This window comes from Hypomesus transpacificus, chromosome 2, assembly GCF_021917145.1.
Source record: "Hypomesus transpacificus isolate Combined female chromosome 2, fHypTra1, whole genome shotgun sequence".
NCBI lineage: Eukaryota > Metazoa > Chordata > Actinopteri > Osmeriformes > Osmeridae > Hypomesus > Hypomesus transpacificus.
This window is the reverse complement of record NC_061061.1, coordinates 4,538,321-4,559,863: the sequence shown is the minus strand read 5'-3', so window position 1 is coordinate 4,559,863 and position 21,543 is coordinate 4,538,321. Positions and strand designations below refer to the sequence as shown.

General features: G+C 44.9%; 3 protein-coding genes across 4 annotated transcripts; 1 reads left to right on the top strand and 2 right to left on the bottom strand.

The window, feature by feature from the left end:
* Nucleotides 1-148: 148 nt before the first annotated feature.
* si:ch211-257p13.3 (kinesin-like protein KIFC3) lies at nucleotides 149-12,983 on the bottom strand. The gene is made up of 20 exons (XM_047039638.1): nucleotides 12,766-12,983; nucleotides 12,342-12,524; nucleotides 11,854-11,950; nucleotides 11,497-11,660; nucleotides 11,105-11,357; nucleotides 8,248-8,420; nucleotides 7,959-8,024; nucleotides 7,544-7,681; nucleotides 6,811-7,008; nucleotides 6,505-6,678; nucleotides 6,088-6,235; nucleotides 5,798-5,928; nucleotides 5,515-5,626; nucleotides 5,241-5,422; nucleotides 4,958-5,062; nucleotides 4,708-4,838; nucleotides 4,429-4,549; nucleotides 4,049-4,178; nucleotides 1,145-1,374; nucleotides 149-731 (listed from the first exon to the last, which is right to left on the bottom strand). The coding sequence occupies exons 2-20, from the start codon at nucleotides 12,444-12,446 to the stop codon at nucleotides 597-599; spliced, it is 2,793 nt and encodes a 930-aa protein (XP_046895594.1). The 5' UTR covers nucleotides 12,447-12,524; nucleotides 12,766-12,983; the 3' UTR covers nucleotides 149-596.
* A 292-nt stretch (nucleotides 12,984-13,275) lies between these two features.
* cep72 (centrosomal protein 72) lies at nucleotides 13,276-20,598 on the top strand. 2 transcript variants are annotated; one of them, XM_047043083.1, is made up of 15 exons: nucleotides 13,276-13,551; nucleotides 15,842-15,977; nucleotides 16,320-16,447; nucleotides 16,531-16,723; nucleotides 16,818-16,941; nucleotides 17,115-17,293; nucleotides 17,392-17,438; nucleotides 17,543-17,585; nucleotides 17,854-18,060; nucleotides 18,459-18,640; nucleotides 18,818-18,911; nucleotides 19,048-19,226; nucleotides 19,307-19,433; nucleotides 19,569-19,680; nucleotides 19,873-20,598. In XM_047043083.1, the coding sequence occupies exons 2-15, from the start codon at nucleotides 15,902-15,904 to the stop codon at nucleotides 19,934-19,936; spliced, it is 1,755 nt and encodes a 584-aa protein (XP_046899039.1). In that variant the 5' UTR covers nucleotides 13,276-13,551; nucleotides 15,842-15,901; the 3' UTR covers nucleotides 19,937-20,598. The 2 variants fall into 2 exon arrangements, with proteins under 2 accessions (XP_046899039.1, XP_046899047.1); XM_047043091.1 differs by lacking the exons at nucleotides 13,276-13,551; nucleotides 16,320-16,447 and having other exon boundaries at nucleotides 15,894-15,977.
* LOC124482654 lies at nucleotides 13,540-15,829 on the bottom strand. The gene is made up of 2 exons (XM_047043103.1): nucleotides 15,475-15,829; nucleotides 13,540-15,314 (listed from the first exon to the last, which is right to left on the bottom strand). The coding sequence occupies exons 1-2, from the start codon at nucleotides 15,562-15,564 to the stop codon at nucleotides 14,787-14,789; spliced, it is 618 nt and encodes a 205-aa protein (XP_046899059.1). The 5' UTR covers nucleotides 15,565-15,829; the 3' UTR covers nucleotides 13,540-14,786.
* Nucleotides 20,599-21,543: the final 945 nt, after the last annotated feature.

Below are 21,543 nucleotides of genomic sequence, written 5' to 3'. Positions count from 1 at the left end.
TACTAACACTCAAAATCTCCTACACACTACCATTTGAAATACAGCTGAGTATATTAGAATCAAAGCTCACGCAATACATATAGTTGTAGCTGGATAATTAATACTGCTATAATTGCACAATGAAAGTGATTACTGTGGCATGTATCTCATGCCAAACCTATTATGAAGCAGCTTTAAGCATAGTGATGTTTAGTGGAGTCTCAGTCAAAAAACCCTGGGCTTCAGCGATGTAGACATGGGCAACAGCATTTCTTGTGGGAAGAATCAAATGTAGCCACTGGTGAGTCGGAAGTTGTCTTGGTACTCGGGGTGTTGTGTACACAGATGAACACTGCAGCAGGCGGATCAGCCGATGGTCAAAGAGATGGAGCTTTCTACCTCTTGCTGGTTTTAATCCCAACTATACACTTTGAAATGGCAATCCTGATGTTATGGAGACCTTCAAAGCATTAGCCCTTTGCAGGATTGTTTTTTATAAGAGCTGATAGCTGTGACAATGACTGATAGAGATGAGTGCCTCTGGGGATGCTTCTGTCAGTTTTTTGGTGGGAGTCCCTGGGTTTCCTGGGGATCCATGGGAACAGGAAGTGGGTGATTTAGGAGTAGGAGTCACAATGGCCTCCTCCGGCCTCAATCTTTCGTGCTGCCGGCCCCAACTCCACCTTACACACTCTCTGGGCAAACTTCAGGGAGCACAGCGTCTCTCCCACGTTACTATCCAGAGCAGACACCTGTAAACAAACAGAGGCAACCGACACTTCCAGATACAATCTCAAATAGTTAAACATTCAAATCTTAAAAAGCGGTCAAGTCTTAAAGAATAGAACATACTTTTTCATCCCCACAGGAAAATTAGAGCATTCACAACACAACAATTCCATATTATGAACAATAAAATGCATACGCAAGAGAGTTCAATTGCCCACAGCCTAGTTTTAATATAATCGAAGACAACAATTCAACAGTCCCAACAGCCTAATTACTCTTGACCCTAATGGCTGTTGGGACAAAGGATCTCCTGAACTTCTCAGTCCTGCAGTGCAGCAATATAAGTTATTCATTGTAACTGATCCTCTGTCCACCCAGAGTCATAAAACAATGTTTCAAATGGCATTTCTAGAGATAAAGTTTGAGTGCACCATACCTGTACTACCATGGCTGTCTTGTTGCCTTTTCCCAGGGAGTCCTGCAACAAGTAGGTAAGGCGGGAGTTCCTGAAGGGGATGTGTGTTTGCCGCCCCCTCAGGGCCTGGATCACGTCCCCCAGAGCCAGCAAGGAGCGGTTGATATTCTGGGCCTCCTTCAGCCTCTCACCCTCCGCCCCAGACTTCCACACCCGCTCAGAACCAGCCAGGTCAACCAGGTTCAGCTTGCCTGAAGACAACACAGGATGAACAGACGTTGAGCCCCAAATCCCTTTTATATATTACTGAATTCCCAATCGCTCTAGAAAACTTTTCAGTGTAGCAATATCGGGACATACAGTGCCCTCCAAAAGTATTGGAACAGTGAGGCCAATTCCTTTATTTTTGCTGTAGACTGAAAACATTTGGGCTTGACATCAAACGATGAATGTGAAACCAGAGATCAACGTTTCAGCTTTTATTTCCAGGTATTTACATCAGGATCTGATGCACAAATTAGAAAATATCACCTTTTTGTTCGAACCCACCCATTTGTCACGTGAGCAAAAGTATTGGAACATGTGACTGACAGGTGTGTTTTGTTGCCCAGGTGTGTCCTATTACATACATTATTCAATCAATAAATACCACTGAATGTCTACACTCAGGTTCAGATTGGGTAAGATAGGTTTTGTCTATGCAGACTGTATTCAGAGGTGAAAACAACATGAAAACCAGAGCGCTGTCTTTGGGTGAAAAACAAGCAATTGTGAGTCTTAGAGAAGATGGAAAATCAATCAGAGCCATTGCAGAAACATTGGCCATAGCCAGTACAACCATTTGGAATGTCCTGAAGAAGAAGAAAACTACTGGTGTACTAAGTAACAGATGTCGAACAGGTAGACCAAGGAAAACATCAGCAGTTGATGACAGAAACATTGTAAGAGCTGTAAAGAAAGACCCTAAAACAACTGTTAGTGAGATCAGCAACAACCTCCAGATGGCAGGAGTGAAGGTATCACTATCTACTGTTCGCAGAAGACTTCATGAACAAAAGTACAAGGGCTACACCAGAAGATGCAAACCACTCATTAGCAAGAAGAATAGGAAGGCCAGGCTGGAATTTGCCAAAAAGTACAGAGATGAACCTCAAAAATTCTGGGACAAAGTTTTATGGACTGATGAGACAAAGATTAACTTTTACCAAAGTGATGGAAAGGCTAAAGTTTGGAGAAAGAAAGGAACTGCTCATGATCCCAAACACACAAGCTCATCTGTGAAACACGGTGGAGGTAATGTCATGGCTTGGGCTTGCATGGCTTCTTCTGGGACGGGCTCATTAATCTTCATTGAGGATGTAACACATGATGGCAGCAGCAAAATGAACTCGGAAGTCTACAGAAACATTTTGTCTGCCAATTTAAGGAAAGATGCAACCAAACTGATTGGCAGAGCCTTCATCATGCAGCAAGATAACGACCCAAAACACACTGCCAAAACAACAAAGGAGTTCATCAGGGGCAAGAAATGGAAGGTATTAGACTGGCCAAGTCAATCTCCAGACTTAAACCCTATAGAGCATGCATTTTACCTGCTTAAGAGGAGACTGAAGGGCGGAACCCCACAAAACAAACAACAACTGAAAGAGGCTGCAGTGAAAGCCTGGGAAAGCATCAAAAAGGAAGAATGCAAAAGTTTGGTGACGTCAATGGGTCACAGACTTGCTGCAGTTATTGAAAGCAAAGGATTTGCAACTAAATATTAAGTCTTATTCACTTAAATATGTTTTAAGTATATCTGTTCCAATACTTTTGATCACATGACAAATGGGTGGATTCAAACAAAATGTGATATTTTCTTAGTTGTGCATCAGATCCTGATGTAAATACCTGGAAATAAAAGCTGAAACGTTGATCTCTGGTCTCACGTTCATTATTTGATGTCAAGCCCAAATGTTTTCAGTCTACAGCAGGGGTGTCAAACATACGGCCCGCGGGCCGGAACCGGCCCCCAAGGAGGTTCGATCAGGCCCGCAGGATAATTTGAAAGTGGAAAAAATGCATAAAAGACATGGAATTAATATTTTTAATTCGCTGTAATTCATGGATTATCCGCTAAGGGGCGCACTCTTTCCATCAGAGTAGAAGACAAGCCGCATCACTGAGACAGACTGAAAACAGCAGACGGTATCAATTAATACCTTGGTCTCTACTAGGGATGGGCGAACGATGCCTTGTGAAGCTTTGGTGGTTTCTTCCGGATTGTGCCGGCCCAAAGAGCCGAACTATCGGCGCTTTGAAAATGAACAGCGTCATCTAGCAGCCGTTTAAACTGGCTGAATGAGGCGTAGTGGTTGTCTCCGACGGTAGACTACCCTACGTTATTCAATATTTAATTAAGGCTACATGTGTTCATTTTGATCTGATATTAGTGCTCACACATTAAAATGTTGTGATACATCCGTAGACCTTTAGAATTATGTCATTTTCTCACAGTAAAAGTTAAAGAATATCGTACGAGATTCACTGGACTAGGGCGCGAACTTGTGATCCCAGATTCGCATTAACAATATGTAGCCGTACAACGCTTTAACCAACTACACCACCGAAGAGATCATTACTTGTTAAAGCGGTTGGACGGACTTTATACGATATGGTCTTTATATCAATTAAACTAGATAACACAGAAGAAAGACATGATATTTTGGTTATTTATAGCAGAGTATGGTATAATTTTAATGGTCCGGCCCACTTGACATCTCCCTAGGCCGTATGTGGCCCACGATGCGAAATGAGTTTGACACCCCTGGTCTACAGCAAAAATAAAGGAATTCGCCTCACTGTTCCAATACTTTTGGAGGGCACTGTAGCTGTATTTGTATGTGGTGGGACTGCATAGGTTTAGGTGATTGTCCGCTAGCTGACCTGTGGTCTTTGCCCCGGTGGCCAGGTCTGTGCCCAGAACTGAGATGCACAATAGGGCGTGAGAACGGGAACTGTGCTGGTTCATCTGGGTGCCGAAGGTGATCCGGTTACGACGGGCCATCGCTAAGATCTGCAAAACACGAGTCCCATGTGGAATAATAGGCACAGACCGCACCACTGATATGTGTATTGAGTAGGTAAATTTCCCTTGTGACAAAAATACTGCATTTCTTGAACTACGGTTCTATGAAATCTATAGCTAGTCGCACTGCAGATTCCTGGACGGAGAATGTGAGACTCAGGGTTGATGCTGCAACGGTTTCTATTGATTATAGACATGAATATCATAGAACGGATTATATATATAATCCATCTCTCACCTTCTTGATGTGCTGGAAGCTCTTGACCTCAATGACTCTGAGGCCAGGGACATGCAGCTGCCCGGTTCCATCAGGGTTGATCTTGATGTCTAGCTTCTCTCCATCCTTACTGAGAAGGTCTCTGTGGACCAGACATGCACAAGAGGGGTGTTTATTTCACATTTCTATTCTAATTTAGGACATTACCATGGTTTCAGCTGTACTAGTATCCGCTGTCACATCGTAATGCCCACTACTTTTCCAGGAACCACTAGAACAGGTGAGTCTAGAGACCAGTACCTGAGGACCTCATTGTAGATTTCCACAGAGCTGACACTGACAGTGTACGTCCACATGTCCTTCCTGTCCTCGATCTCACTGAACAGGTGCTTCAGGGCCCGCTGGTTGATGCCTGGGTTCTCCACACTTCCCTGGAAACAAAAGTTTGTCTGTTAGAATTATTTTTGTCAGTTTATCACTTGGTTGATTTCCAACTAGATGTGTGGTATCTCGTCAGGTGGTACAACACCGGCTGACAAAACAAACATACCTCCATGGTGTAGGTCTTCCCAGACCCAGTTTGCCCATAGGCGAAGATGCAGACATGATATCCATCTATGCATGATGTGACAAGAGGCTCAATCTCCTGAAACACCTGGGGCAAAGTAAAAAGAAAAAGAGTTGGTAAGTTGAAAAACAGTTGGTGAAAAGTCTAGCTACAGCTGTGTAAATAATTTATGTGGCCCATTCTCTGGTGTCCTGGTAGCATATACATATGACAGCACTAGGATGTATGCTGGAGGTCAGGGTCTCTGTGACTCTGTTTTCAGTACCTCTTCTTGAGTAGCCTGAGGGTGGAAGACTTTGTCCAGTTCAAAGATCCGGCCCTTTCCTTTGTTCATCACCGTTAGTGCTGACTCATTGAGGGGGTCTGTGGTCACCACAACTGACTGGCCCTCCTCATGCTGGTCCTCCTTCAACACTGGCTTCACACGACACAGCACACGGATGTTGCCTGGAAACAGGAAGTACACATGATGAATTGGTTCATAAAGATAACTATGGTTTTGAGTACTAAAGAGGATCCTCTTCTGCATCCCATCATACCTTTGAGCTCTACCAGCTGCTCGTGGTACTTCCTGCGAAGGGCCACCTCCTTCCTGTACTTTTCCAGAAGGTCTTTATTTGCTTCAGACATTTCACTCATAGCAGCTGAGATCTATGATGGAGACAGGCCAGGAACATGGTTGCATCTCCCATTTATCTAGCAGCATCCCCTTCAGCACACAGTTGGCATTACAGAATTGGCACTGAATCCCTATAACATACAGTACAGGCATCATGCAAACACAGGCCTTTGGATTCAAATCCGGTCTGGTTTGTGTCTCACCTGTTTCTTGGCGTCGGTGATGGCCGCTCCGTAGAAATCAGAGAAGTTGCGGACCTGGCTCCTGAGGCTGGCGTAATCTGTCTTCATGGTGCGCAGGGTTGGAGGGAGCGCGCTGAGGCGCTCCTGCAGACCTGCAGGCCACACACAACAGACACACCATGGTGTGAATGAACATCCAGCCATTAGAACAAATACAGAACATGGAGTGAGCTTGTCACACTTTTTTATGTCAGTCTAGGTTTGACAACTTTGTGTCCTATGGGACGGTATGAGTATTTGATGGGACTCACTGAAAAACTGTTCCTGGAGGCTCTGGAAGTGTTCTGCTGAGCAGTTGGCTGCTGCCTTCACCGCCTCCTCCTTCTTCTCCTCCAGGTGACCAATCTCCTTCAGCAGCTCCTCACGGAGTTTACTGATCTCTCTCTCGTAGGCGGCAATCTGGAATGAAAGACAAATTGATTTGATCTTACATTTCTTATTTACATTTTACAACTTATTAAAGATGGAATTCCAGCAAAAAGTTGTATAGTCATAGATACATATTTTTCTTTATATATTTTCTTTTCTTTTGTATTTCAATATTGCGTATTTTATGAGTAACCAGTTTTTTTACAATTTTCTTTTATCTTGCCGCAATTTCCGCTTGAATATCAATATAATACCTACTTTTTCTACTACTAATAGTGTACAGTGGATCTAAGCTCTACCTTGTGTTGCAGATTACAGCTGTATTCATCTGATTTCCTGATGTGCTCTTCCAGCTGTTTGCACCGCTCGTTCTGATTGGACAACTTCTCTGACAGCAGGTCGTTCTTCTCTCTGGCCTCGGCCAACTGCCTCAGCGTGGAAGGAGACTCCACCTCCACTGTCTGAGTGACATACTGGAGAAGAGAGAATAGTTGGGGATCACCTTAAATTTTTGCCCCACATCTACCTTCCATCCCAACATCTGAAGCGCGATGATTCCTTCAGATTTCCGTTTCAAGTAGGATGCTTTTGCAGAAGTTCCCTACCTTGACTAGCGGCTCCCTGCCCCTCTCCTTATCCAGCTCCAGTTGAAGCTCCCTCACTCTCTCCTCTCGTCTCCTCAGCTCCTCTCCTTTCCTCCACTCGCTCTGCTCGCTCTGACGCTCCAGGTGCGACAACTGCTCGGCGCGGTGTTGGAGGGAACTCTCGAGCTGCTGTACCCGGCTCCGCAGGTTCTCATTCTCCTATGAGGGGGTGGGTGGGGGGAGAGGTAAGGTGTCAGAAATCCAAAAGAAAGCATGAGATGATAAAGAACAAGTGTATTATGACACACAGAGTTCAGTACAGTGATATTGGCCGGGTTTCCCAGATTCGTTAAGAAGCTCTTAACGCTAAGAGCTTCTTAGGAACGTTCTAGCATTAAGAGCCTCTTAACGAATCTGGGAAACCCGGCCATTGTCTGTATGAACCACCATGTTTTACAGCCAGCAGTCCATGACACATCCAGTACATAAACTATACATAGTCGTGTCTCATAGCAAAGTTATGGTGTGATCAGACTGCATTCCATTTGTAGAGAAGCAGTCTTTCCAAGTTCAGCAGCAAACAACAGGAAACACGAAAGGTGCAGTGCAGCACCTCCTTAATCTGTCTATGCTGTACCTTCTGAACTATGTACCTGACTCCACCTCAGCACAGATGATCATTTACATTTGCGGTACACATACTAATCTTGCATATGTTTCAATCCAGAGACGGCGCTGCTAAGGTACGTCTCACCTTGATGAGCACGGAGCTGGACTGGGAGGGGATGATGGACAGCTGCTGCAGGATGCCCTGGGTGACACTCAGGCTCTGCTTCAGACTCTCGTTTTCCGCAGACAGACAGACCACACGCTTCTCAGAATCTGTGGCCCCCTGGGGAGGAGGGAGAAACACGACACTCAGTTCTGGTATGAATACATCAGCATTTAAGTCATCCATTTGTCAGCGCCTCTTCTCTGTAGTATCTGTTCTTGGTTAGGTAACGGATTTCGCTCCGGGGTTAATGGTGAAGGCAGATTGTGTGCTGACACCTCACAGATATTTCTGCTCCATATCACTCCATCTATAGAAGAGAATGCTGCTGTGAAACTGCTTTGTGGGAGCTGTGCTGATGATGACAAATGAGTCACATGGTCTACACAATGCTTACAGAGTCAGTCTTCAGTCTGGACAGTTCCTCCTCACGTTCCTCGATGCAGCTCTTCAACTCATCAATCTGTGGAAGACAGGGGAGGTCACAACGTGGCGTATGTATGTTTGTGCATGTACATGTATGTGTAAGCATGTGTATGTTTGTGTAAGCATGTGTATGTATGTATGTGTCTATGGGTATGTATAAATGTGTAAGTGCTTAGGTGTTGTTTATGATCATTGACTTATGCACTTTTTGTAAAGCTCTCGCTTTAGGGTTAGTAAATGTAAAGTGTTTTCCACAGCACCTGCTGCTGGAAGGCCAGTACGCGTGAGTGCCGGTCCTGTTCCCTCTGCTCCAGCTGGGAGTGCAGCAGTCGTAGCTCCCCTCTCAGCTTGCTTTTCTCCCCCTGGAGGCCATAGAGAGACTCCACCAGCCTGTGGAGGCCTGCAGGGGCCCCTGGGGACGTGCTGCACTCACCTGGGGACGAACACACAGGAATTGAGGTGATGATTTTAGGCATTTTTCATGCTTCATTTGACAGATTTTAAGGGAAGTATCATAGTAAAAGTAAGGAAGAGAAAGAAAGGGACACACACATTTGAACCCAGGCCACTGCAGTCAGGCCTCATCCTACATGGTACGCACACTTATCTGGGGAGCTACTGCGGCACCCCTACTGTGTCTTATCATTTGTCTTGCATCCCAACTTGTTTTATTATCAGGTTACCCCACTTCCCAAATGGAGCTGTGGGTCAGCTTAAACAGTATCAACTGCCCCATTTACTAAATATAACCGTAGATGGAATCATGTGCTGTGCTTGAATAGGTAAATATTTATGAGAGGCATCCATTGTGCATGGGATAGGTTACACACGTGTGCGTGCTGAGTGTCCATACAATATAGCATAGGATTCAAGATCACGTTATGGTTGTGTTATTTCCACTTTCCAATTGGGAGAACAGCAGGTTCTCACGAATGGCATCTACCATTTTAATGAACCAGGCAGAGGTAAAGGATTCGTGCCAGCAAGCAAAGACTCATAAAACCTTCTTCCCTTCAGCAGAACCCAAATAAGACCATAGCTGCACTTCGTGCTCAGTCGCTTTTTAATCAGTTTCTTCCCTTGAATGATTTATTATGCTCTGTCAGGGTTGTTTTTCTTGCCTGAGCATTACACTAATTACAAAGGCAGCTTTGTTGGGTCACTCTTCCAGAGCAGCAGACAGGGACTAGTGAGGAGGAGGTAGAGAGGAGGTGTGTGTGTGTGGGGGGGGGGGCGGGGGCGGGAACCGAGGCTGAGGACATAGGGGAACTGGGATAACCCTGATATTTACTCCAAAACGTTCAGCACTTTTTTTCCATCAAAATCAGAGAACCCGAGAAAAATGTCCATTCTAAATATTTTAACTGAACAGATCTTTTTCTCAAAACTATATATCTAACTCAGTTTGTACAGTCTGTGTTGTACAGTGTGGGTGAACAAAGCTCTAAGTCAGAACATTGGCTCTATTAACTCTTAATGCAGCATGGTATTCAGTGCTTGTCATAAGGCTTCTCATTGAGTGGATAATCCAATTCTCCTTTTCACAGAACAAACACAACACAATTCCACTGAGCCGAGAAGAACCCATTAACAACGGAACAATAAAAACACAAGAGCGCTGGAACAATCCAGCACCTTGATAGCAGCTGAGAAGGCCAGCAATCGATCATGCAGACCAGCACAACACAGAAACAAGCCACTCAAACATCCGGTCCTCCACAACACTAGGAAGTGGTACCCTCTGGCTATTTTTAGCTTCACACGGGGACACGTGGCGGTTTGCATGTGCTAAGGACTGTAAGTGCATTTGCTGTGGGAAGAAAAGGAGCACTTACATAGATGTTTTATTGATGTCAAAAAGAGACTGAGTCACTGGCCAAGTGCCATAGACTCTCACCCACCACATATCTTCAACCCGAAAGATAAGGGAGGGCGAACATGTGGAAGGAAGCACTTAGAGAGCCACATGTAATACTGCCTACAACCTCGTTTGGGTTGGTTAACTGACACATTTCTCTGGGGCTACATGACAGTGAGCTGCAACAGACGAGTCTGGCTCCTATGTGTCAAGCCACACTGTCATCACACACACACATGTGCGCGGGCACACACCACACATACACACAGATAGTAGTAGGAGAGTCAGGTAGGTTGAGGCCTGTCCATAGTACATCTGGTCAAATCCTCTATTTAACAGATAGCAGATCCCTCCATGACTCTGAGGTCAGTACCAGCTGGGCTGCCAAAAATAGTCCTTTGAAGTCATCCTTAATTTCAGCTTGATTCACACCAAGGACATCCTGAAATCAAATCAACAAGCACTGTTGCGGCTTTCATCCTTTTAAAGTTCAAAAGGGTCCTTCATCATATCACCTTCATCGTATCTGGGTCCAGATTTTCCAAACTGGCAGCCACAGTCTGATTTAAAACAGACATTTTTTCGGTTGTCTATGAATCATACCTCCAATTCTCAACAACGATTGAAGTGTACTTGAATTTATATAACAGAAACGCCTTCAGAAATGACTTGCACAGTCACTGATGTAAATCTATTGATGCAAAACCTTACAAACACGGTACCATGTTGTAACACAAAAGGCAGCACTAAAATGAATAGGTAAAAACATCGAAGTACTCATAGAGCAGCTGTGTTTACTCAGCGTTCTGCCTTTCTCCCTGACTCTCCCCCCTGCCTCTGACCCCATTTATTACATGTATCAATAAATCTGACTGCAGTTACACCCTCCTGCCAATGACTTCTCTCTTCCTCTTTTCACACCTCCTTCCCCACCTCCTTTTCATCTTCTTCGTGTACTTCTTTTCCTTTTTTCTGCCCTCCACCTCTCACCCCTCCCTCTCCATTTAGCCTCCATCCTTGATTGAAAAGTGAGCCCCTCCTTCCCCCATCTCACACCTCTCTCACACCAATTTCTCTATCCTCCCCCTTCCTTACTTTCACCTTCACTTTTCCCTCTTTTGTTCCCTTCACCTTCTACTCTCTTCATCTTGCCTTCCCTCCCCCAACCATTCCTCCTCTCCCTCCTCCTCTCAATCTCTCCCCCCCCCCCCCCCCCCCCCCCGCCCCTCCCCACCCCCTCCTCTCAAACTGTCCCTCACCCTCGCTTGCTGGGCTCGGACTCTGTTGCTTGGTGAGGACTTCCTCCAAGCTGTTGATGACGCTGTTCTTGTCTCGGAGGCGCTGGCGGTAGGAGGCCCGCAGGGCCTTCATCTGGCGCCGGTGCTGCGCCCGATGCCTCTTCAACTGGACTCGGTACTGGTCGGCCTGCTGCTGCAGCTGCTGGAGGTGGGAGTACTGCTCCAGAAAACTCAGCAAGTGGGACATGACTGCCACCAGGGGAGACTCTGACAACTGGGGAAGATAAATGTGGCTTTAAACACACAGTGCTCCATTAGGGAAAAGGCAAGAAGCTGCTCAGTATGATAATTTATTCTGTTTTTCACACAAGTTCACAAGGTGCAGATTTCCCAAGAATAGGCACCAGCGGTACCTTTCCTGTTGTCTCAAGCTGAACTTGGGAAGCCCTCCTCTTCTCCGCCTCCTGCTTGAAGGACAGGAAAGCGGCGAGAGGGGTGCATGCTGGGATATCTGGGATGTCACCGCCACCATCGTCATCATCACTTGGGGATAGCCCGTCACTTTCACTGCTACTGCCTGGGGGATAAAAGATAGGTGTGTATACGATTCATAAATGTAAATAGTCGGTAATTAAACAGGCTGTCTATAAAACTATTAGTTAATGACATATTGTTAACATTAAATATCTGTCATGAGAATATCTAACCATGGGAGATACAACTTTACTTGTTCTATTTATAAACATTGTTGCAAAAAAGAAAAAACTCACTTGAGTCACTCAACCGGGCACATTCCCTTTTTTTCTTCCTGGGGGTGTGGCCAGTTCTCCTCCTGCTCCCTGTTTCCATGGAAACATGTCTTGGCTCCTGATCATAGCAACAGACATCCCATTGACAGGAGTAAGCAGAAACAGTGATAAATGTACAAACATGTATCACTGCAGAGAGAACACAAACATTCACACTGCCAGCATGCAAAAATATTACAAAGACTGACAAGGAACTTCAGTATCCTCGATAGCAAACTCTGCCTACTGAATATGCATGACAATAACAGAGACAAAGCGTTCAGGTAGATGCATTTTCAAGCCCCAGCATGAGATCACTTTGGATATATTTCCAGAGACAAACACACAGTAGTCTCCCTGCAGTCACGAGACTGGGGGTGAAAACTGGGGGTGCAAACTGCCGGCAGTGTTCTCTTGATGACGAGACAAAGGAACCCAGCAGGGCCTCAGCATGCTGTGGCTAGACACACCTTGGAGGCAGCTCCACACGCCTCCTCCTCAGCTCCCTCCTCCTCCTCTTCCTTCTTGAAGACGGTGTAGAAGATGTAGACTAACAGGGAGTAAAAGGCATACATCTCCACCCAGTCCGGGGGGGCCACTGAAACAGTGACAGCCCAGCTCAGCAGTCTCACTGTCCAGCTTCTTTCCTCAGGCTGCAGGGAGAGGAAGCACAATAGGAGAATGACAAGTCATTCTCTTTACATCCCATTTTCTCCTCTCAGACTGTTATATTGACGCTCAAGCCAGTGTGATTTGGCAACGGATTTAGCATGACTAATGAGATACGACTGGTTACACTTGATCTTTGCTGAGGTCAACCTCCAATTAATTTTCTACTTTCAACTGACCTAGTGCATCACGTTGTGAAGACGCTTATTTTTTGATCGTCCTTACCTTGCATGTGTCTTCATTTCTTCCGTGATGTCATCCCCATATTCCTACATCCTGGATTCCTCTGACATTCTGCATCTGTCTAAGCTGTCAATGACGAAGCCCCCCCGCGTTACCCCTCCGCTCTCAGCTGCAGCATCCCAGCACTGTGCTGCTCCTGTGTAGCTCCCTCTCAGATTCTCTTTCTCCTCCCCTTCCTCTCCCTCATTCTCTCACACTCCCCCCTCTCCACTCTATCCACATGCTGCAACTGCAGCGGGCATGCTCAGTGGATCTCTGTCGTTCTCTGCAGTAGAGAAGAGGGAGAGGGGAAGAGAGGTAGAAGGGAATGGGGGGAGAGAGGGAAAGAGGGAGATTGATTGGGTTCATGCTGACATCAACCTTGCAGAAGCCAGTCAGGGCAGAGGGAGCCAGGCAAGGCAGGTACTGTATCTAATTGCCACTCATGTGGAAGGGATTCAGGGCCAGTGAGTACTGTTCTTTTATTTCATCATTTTATTGAATTAAAGACAATTCCATGGTAGACAGGACGCTGGCACTCCAATACCCCGGGAAACCGTTTAGTTTTTATCACTGGTGTACATGTTTGGTGGCAATTTTGAACAGTTTTTCCTGTCTTAACACAGCAAAAAAATATGGAGCACTAGCATTTTCTCACAACTTATAGTCACATAGTTTTTGTTTTTGAAGAAGTAAGGGTTGGCTCAGGCTAGGATTAGAGTTAGGATCATCTTTCTGCTAGTCCCAAACACACGCAGTGGAGCACTATTTAGGAGAAGTCCTGAAGTGGTAGGGTATTCATTTTAATATAGATTATTTGCATAGTCAAAAAGGTCAAAATGTCTGGTTTTGGTGTTTTTTGTGTTATGACCTTATCTGTAGGTGTGAGCTGGACATAGTCCTGAATCTAGGTTAGGGTCCTGGCCTGCAAAGTGCTGACATCAGTGCTGCTCTGCTCAAGAGTCCAGGGAGTCCAGGGACTCCAAACAGTTCTGCAGTGCCCACTCAGCGTCTATCCACATTACAATGCTTGGCCATGTTCTAAGCAGAAGGAATAAGGTGACGCAACAAATACGCATCAATCAAGCAGCTACAGACTAATTCCTAAATAACCTTTATGCAGATCAAAATATGTCTGCCTGAATTTGTTAGCATCCTTTAAATGAAAAGCAAAGTGCATGCACATGTATCCAAATGGATCCTAAGCACATCTGGAAGACATGGTATCTGGTTAGCTGAGGTTGTAACTGCTGATGCTGCAGAATGAACAGAATGTGGTGCTTTGGAACCCAGAGCATGTCCTCACACACTGAAGCTTTTGGCCGGTAGACGTGCTGTGAGTTACAATAGGCTTCCCACGAGTACAGGCTGAAATGTACGCGAGTACATTGTTGCACAATGTTGCCAAGCTCACCTAGAGGAAAAGAATACAAACAAATATCCGCAAGGCACTTCAAAATGCCTTTATATATTCTGTTGTAAAGCAAGGATTCTCCAAGTAAGCCGTCCAAATAAATACTGACAGGTGTGGATTTCCAAGTGGTGTGAAATGTAAATGAGTATTTGGAGTGACACACCAACAATAATCGTTAAGATTCAAATACAAAATGAAACCAGAATCAGTGCCTACATGATCATAAACAGTATCACCTAATGTGTCACATAGACATGTGTACCAGTGCCTTGTGACTTACATGGAGGGATGCATAAAAGGAGGCCTGTGGTGAGGCTTCATCAGTGCTAAGCAGCTTTGTTGTCAGAACAATGCCTTGGATTCAGACAGGCCTTTGATGGGCCAAAGCCACCATGTCCCTATGAATCATCTGACCTCCACTTCCAAAGTGACATTGTATACCTGATGGGACCCTCTGAACGAATTGTTAGGACATTGTAACAGATCTCTCAATGAATATACATAAATAGATCATTCATTTCAGTTCCCACGCAGTTAGTAGCTATTTGCAATCAATTCTGTCAGTGTAACGCTGGGTCAGTCAAGGAATATCTTTAGTTAATGAGTAACATCAGTCCCAGTTCTTCAGGTCCTCCAGGTACACACCAAGGGCCCGTTTAGAAGCAATACACCCTACAGCCATGGAGCCTTTCAACAGCCACTTAAGCAGTCCCTCCAAGGCACCTTGAGAGATGAGTGGAGTGAGGGAGTGGAGCACAACCCTGGGGGCTACCAGTGAGGGCAGGCTGAGGGCCACACTCCCCAGGGCCCCTGTTGCATTCCCAGCAAATAGACACACTGTCAGGGAACAGGACAGAGAAGACAGGGCCAAGCAGCGGGTCATCACCATGAGTCCATCCGGAGAAAGCCAATCACAGAGTAGTGGGAGAAGCCCGGAGCCAATCAGGAGCACATGGGCAGTGGCATGGTCTTGGCTGAGCCACAGGAAGCCAAAGGAGACCAGGGGTGGGGCAAGGATCTCTCCTGCCCACTCCAGATCTGTCTGCAGACAAATGAGTACTGGGTTGGAGAGAGGCAGAGCACAGAGGCCTGCAGAGAGGCCAAGCAGGAACAGACCTACTGATGGAGCTCTGTGGTCCTGGAGGAGAAGAGAGAGAAGAGGGTAGATAAGTTGGTGTAAAAGAAGAGTGTTACTGTGTAACAGTCAGGTGCACATTAACAGGTTTGGGAATGTCACGAGATTATCAATGATGTCGAGCTACAATTTCAAGAGTGTTAATTAAGACAGTGTAAACTACCTTAAAGAGTTGATGAGCAGTGTACAGGGCTGAGACCGACTGAATGATATTGGAACATGCTATTATCCCTTCTGTTATAGAGGCTGCCATTGAAATGAATGACCTGTAGAGAAGTTTGCAACGCACGAATTTACAGTTTAACTAAGTTTATATTCCATTTATCATTCATGACTCTTTTCTTTTATGATCGCCAGGTTAGGCGGACGTAAATCGAACAGTTAATCCCTGATGATGTAATAGTTTAGTGAATTTAATTTAGACAATAGAATGACCTGTATTCAAAAATATAAGTTAGCATATCTCACCTAGCTACAGCATGTAGCTGACTTTACTGCATGCATTTGTTTTGACACGTGACGTGTGCAAGGAGAACCAGGATATGGCCCACTGCGCATGATCCTACTTTTGCCAGGGAACTTCGAAAAGTATGGCGGCGGAGTGCTTGACAACGATTACAGAGCAATGGATACGGGAGAAAGTCAATCTAGAACACCAATGTCTTGGTAATGTTTTTAATCTATCTCCCTTTTTTAGTACAAAGCACACTGTCTAAGGTAACCACCAGGGCTTATAATGCCTGCTTGCCCAGAATACCAGATTACCTGTGATTTTATGCAACTGCTCAGATACCAATAATGTAGCTAGGCTATCTAACTGCTTTAGTACAGCCAGTACAGCTAGCTCATCATAGTGCTGATCCCGCTCTTGCATATAAGTGCTCATCACGCTCATATCAAGCTAATCAGCGTTGCTTTCTGGCGGCCATATAGTATTTGTGTGACATATAGGTACTAGTGCAGCCAACTTACTCGCCAGATGTACCTCGCTTCTTTTTTTATTTATAGCGGATGTCAGGTCTCTGAGTCTTCCTGGGACATACAAAGAGAAAATCAAACATCTTGGAATCTCACTGAAGAACTTGGTCCGTTTGAAGACCCTGGATCTCTCTTGTAACGCTCTTATCTCTGTCGATGTAGGTCTATATCACTGGCAGGCCAAATGTTTGCAGAATAAATAAAATCAATAAATGACTGTAAGTATTGTTCTCCTTCTAAGGGTGTTCAACACTTAAAGATGCTGGAGAGATTAAACCTGTACTACAACCGTATACCTTCCATAGAGGAAGTCAGAGTGCTTTGCAAGCTGACAACTTTGAAAGACTTGGACTTGAGACTCAACCCTCTGACCAAGAGAGATCCACACTACCGTCTGTACTTGATCCATGCACTGTCCAACCTGCGCAAGCTCGGTAGGAGCAACCATCACATGTTGTGGTCTTACCTCTTTGTATTTGTCGTCAACCCAAAATGTTGAATCCATTATCTCTCTCTCATTTGTTCCAGATGACTGTCCAGTCCGGGACAGTGAGAGAAAACTCGCCATCATGCATTTCTCTGCTGAATCTGGTGATGTACCCCTACAGACAAAACCCTCGCTGACTGACGTAACAGAGCTCAGTGACCAGAGGTATAATTGTGAATTGATGTGACAGGCTAACAATAAACAAAGGGGATTTATAGATGTGCTTATGGAAAGAAAATCTAACTTGGTTGATAAATATACAGTATAACCCAAATTCTACTTCCACATTCCACTAGATCTTACGGCTATTTCGTCTTATGCACTGTTGTGTCTCGCAGGAGCAGTGAGCTGAGGCTGGCCGCAGTGAATCGGATGACCAAGAATTTTTCTTTTTTGGATGACAAGGATGATGTTGTACTGAACCTTGTGGCCAGGAGCAACTGGAGCCAGAGTGAACCTCAGCCATTCTCTGGATCGTTCCAGAAGGAGCTGGAGTCTCAGCTGTATCACCTGGAAGGTGGATTAATTTGCATTGGATTGCCATACCGCGTTTTTGCTTTATTGAGTCATTTCAAATAGCAGTTATATTAAAGTTTTATCTTACCCATAATTTAGAAGGAGATTTGGAGAATTTGGAAAGTGCAGCATCATCTCAAAGTCAGGTGATGCTCTTCTATTTGTAACATAACTCAGACAACGGATTAGATCATCATTTATGGAAATACATCATCATAATGTGAGTTATTCTTATTTTGATTTTATTTAGGATGCAGCCAAATCCATCCTCAGGTCTTCCATAACCAAAGATCGTGAGTGTGCATGCCTTAGCACAATCCTGCTAGTATGCACTGCATAAATTGCTGTGAATTTATCGGATGTTTGCTGACATTGCAGGAACTGTACCACCAGGGGGTGGACAGTTGTCCAGGCACATCAACTTGAGTGTTCCATAATCTGCATTTCAAAATATAATCGTCTCTTATAACAATTGACAAATTGGATGCCTTACTTACAGTAGGCTAGCCCAAATTGTATATGCTCCTGTTGTTGGTGATCTTATTCTCTGTAATTGTGCAGCAGCTCAACATATTCAATCAAAGGATCCACGAATGAAAGTCACATCTAATGGAAAAAGTTTTTCCTCGTTGAAAGTGACTAAGGGACCTAGAGTGACCTTTGACCCTCATGTCGAGAAGCACAGACCTGGCTCTCGAAGGGAGAAGCACCTGAAACCCCCCAAACAAATGAGAGTCCCTGCCAAAGGCTACTTCACCCCTCATCCCGGTGAGGCCAAGATAAAGAAAACACTTTATTATTTAGCAACATTTTTGGAGCTGATGTAGCCGGTGTGTGGTGAAACTCACTCCTCAAGTATGTAACAGGCCACCTGCGTCAACGAATTGCTAGCTTTTCGTTGGCGTAGTTGGTAGTGGTGGCGCTTGGGAAGTCAGAGGTGGTGAGTTCGACTCCCCGTTGGAGCGGACGGATGCCCGTATACCTCTGACGGAACTTGCAAGACCACGTCTGTTACCACTGAGACTGCTCAAGCTGCTGCAGAGAGAGTTAATTGGAACAAAGCTGGATTTAAGACTATTTCATCTATGACTCAAGTTTAAGTTAGTTCATATGAAGTGACGTAAATGCATACACGATGCATATTTGTAATGATATATATTTTAAAGATCACGGAGACAAGCCTGCCTCTTCCCTGATGAAGATCCGTCCTCCCAGTCCCTTAAGTCCTGGTGTGAAACCCTCTGATTCCTCCAACCCCATCCTGCACCCTCCCAGGCTCTCCTACCACAGCCTGCAGGAAACAGCAGGGGGCACCACTCAACCACAACAACATGCTCAACAGCAGAGGGTGAGGGTCCCCCTTTAGAGACATCATGTCTGCTTACCTTACCCTGCCATTTATTCATCCCATCTCTCACATCCTGTATATACGATGGAATCCTGTATTTTTATTGTCACATGGTTGACAATTCATCTTCCGTCATTCACTGTGTTGTGTCATGGAAGTACTGTATCTGTACGACAGGGGAGCTACAGAAAACCCTTGGAGATGCTCCTTGGTCTGGTGGACAAGCACTGGACAGGACAGAAATCACTTCACCAGGACAACAACTTCCTCTGTAAGTGTAAACCACGCACAGCATGTTTTTGATTTTTTTGTTTTTGTTTTCCTGAGCAGATGGTGTTCAGAAGGTCCATATTGTATCATATTGCCTTACCGTTCAGTGACAAAAGTGTGATGTTGTGTTCATCCAGCTCAGGCAGTTCACATCCTCTCTATGATGGAGCAGGATGTCTCCAGTCGGGAGGTTGAGGTCAGGACCTTGAAGGAGGAGATTGAGGAGCTGAAGCTGAACGCAGAAAGTCGAGACCAGGATCACATAGCAGAGATCCAACGTCTCACCACTCAGCATGAGGAGGCCCAGGGCAACACCGTGGGTGGAAATGAAATATAAGACAACCCCGAGTTATAACTGACCAGAGAACATTCCTCATAGCTTTCTCTTGATTTCAGGACAACCTAAATGAGCACCTGAAGTTGGTCCTGGAGGAGAATGTGTCCCTGCAGAAGCAGCTGATCAAGTTGGAGCAGCAGTATCTGAACTCGATGATGAAAAGCTCCCGCAACACAGACTTAAAGGGTGAGTAAGGATCTACACGAGACTCAAAACCACTAGCATAAACCATTGATATTTACATTAATACATTAAACAACTATGTTTTCATTGTGTTAAATGATTGAGGTTGTGAGTATGTGGTTCTCGTTTTTCTCTCAGAGAAGCTGGCGGAGGTGGAGGAACTGAAGAGGGAGGTGACGGTGCTGAGGGAGAAGGTTGAGGATGGGGAGAAGGTCAGGGAGTTGGCGGGCATGCTGCAGGAGAGCCACAGGTACAGCAATTAGTCACATAAAGTCAGAAACCCACATCTCGGTCGCTCAACTGGCAAATATGTTTCAGTCAGCCCGGCAGATTTAGTCAATAAACAATTTGCTATGGAATAACAGCTAGTGGGTGATGATGAGAGTTGCTTGTGCATGGGACTTAAGTGCTCTGTGTGTGTATGTGTGTGTGTGTACTCCAGGTCGCTAGTAGCTACTAATGAGCGTCTGCTGGGTGAGTTGGAGTCCCCGGGCAGGCGTCCCTGAGGACCAGCACCACTAACAGCAGACCAGCAGGAGCTACCTACAGCAGGACCAGCACCACTAACAGCAGACCAGCAGGAGCTACCTACAGCAGGACCAGCACCACTAACAGCAGACCAGCAGGAGCTACCTACAGCAGGACCAGCACCACTAACAGCAGACCAGCAGCTACCTACAGCAGGTTATGCTTCTATACTGCTGCCTGCAATGGCATGCTGTCATTAGGAACACTCTGACAGAATACCTTAGAATGGCTGAAACACTTAAGACATACCTCTTCCATCTCGCTTATCACTCACTGTAAAATGTATTTTATTTAACATGTACGGAACATTTATTTATTGATGTTTTTAACCCCCCCTTTTTTTTATCCTTCCTACTGTGAGGCGCATTGTGTTACCTCTGTGTATGAAATGTGCCGTACAAATACATTTTGATTTTTGATTAGGAGGAAGTTGGTGTGGTGTCAGAAAGGTGACCTGGTGATTTGAAACAGCCGTGTTCCCTTTTCAAATGACATGTGAGCTGGACAATGGCTACTGTATCATGTCAGCACATTAGATTGCATTTTGAAAAGTGACTGCACTGCAGGTTTCCTGCTTCATATTTTTTGAGTTGGAAGCATGTTGATGAATTAAGTAATTATTGCATTAAAGCTGCTTTTGCCTCACGTTGAAGTGTTGTTTTTGTTTAAAGAGGAAGGTCGGGAATGGTTTGTTTTGGGAGTGCTGTGCGATGGCGGTGTGGAAAGGATATTTGGACAAGTCGATGTTAATTAGTACCAAGAGAGGGGAGTGTGTTGAGACCGCATTTTTTCCTTGTGGCTTGGTACCCTTGTTTTGAGGTCAACTTCACTCCCATAGGCTGTTCTGGAATGTATGCGTCTACGTTCCAGCTGCACTCTGCCCTTATTGGATGTATGTCCGCCTCAGGGTTAAGAGATGTGTGCACACACATATAGACCTGTCTGTGCTCACACACAATTTCACTTAAGCAAAACCAAATGGAGTCACACACAGCTCCAGGGATTTTTGCATTTAGGAAATAGCTTTGTACATAAAGTTATTGAAACTAATTCATTATTTTGTTAAAATGAATACAGTAAGAAATTCCATGCATTCACATGGATTTGATTCCCTCAAAAGTGTTAAGATATTGGAAACTTGGAGGCAGGATTGTTTGGCAGGATTGGAATTTATTTTCATAATGCTATAAATCAGGAACACGCAAGATCTAAAGAACAGCAACAGAAACACAATGCATGCACCAGGGCACAACAGTACATTAAAAAGTTATTTTGAAAAATAAGACAGTTTTGTTCCTCCACACAAAAGGTGCACATTATTTGGCATTAAATTACACAAGACAATCCATTGAAGGGTGCAAAAGCGAATAGTACACCAATGCTGCTGGTTGGGTTGAGTCTCCATCAGCTGAAGCTACAGGTAGTGTGATGTATGAGAGGAACAGTATGTCACTATGTTTGAAAAATAGACTTCCTACAAAAGTATTCTTCTTTAGCGCTTCCCTTTTCTTCATACTTTATATCCGTATAAATATTTTTTGTGTAGCAAATTTCTATGTGTGTGTACTCAGCTAAGTTAGTGCAA

Excerpts from the sequence above, each read along its gene's own strand:
- LOC124482654 (XM_047043103.1), bottom strand. The coding sequence starts at position 15,564 with ATGGCAGCCTCTATAACAGAAGGGATAATAGCATGTTCCAATATCATT. Across the intron at positions 15,315-15,474 it reads CTGCTCATCAACTCTTTAAG|GACCACAGAGCTCCATCAGT; the intron begins GTAGTTTACACT and ends CTTCTCCTCCAG.
- cep72 (XM_047043083.1), top strand. The coding sequence starts at position 15,902 with ATGGCGGCGGAGTGCTTGACAACGATTACAGAGCAATGGATACGGGAG. Across the intron at positions 17,439-17,542 it reads CAGCATCATCTCAAAGTCAG|GATGCAGCCAAATCCATCCT; the intron begins GTGATGCTCTTC and ends GATTTTATTTAG. Across the intron at positions 17,586-17,853 it reads GTCTTCCATAACCAAAGATC|CAGCTCAACATATTCAATCA; the intron begins GTGAGTGTGCAT and ends GTAATTGTGCAG.
- si:ch211-257p13.3 (XM_047039638.1), bottom strand. The coding sequence starts at position 12,446 with ATGTATGCCTTTTACTCCCTGTTAGTCTACATCTTCTACACCGTCTTC. Across the intron at positions 8,025-8,247 it reads TACTGGCCTTCCAGCAGCAG|ATTGATGAGTTGAAGAGCTG; the intron begins GTGCTGTGGAAA and ends TGTCTTCCACAG. Across the intron at positions 4,179-4,428 it reads GCTTCCAGCACATCAAGAAG|ATCTTAGCGATGGCCCGTCG; the intron begins GTGAGAGATGGA and ends CGTGTTTTGCAG.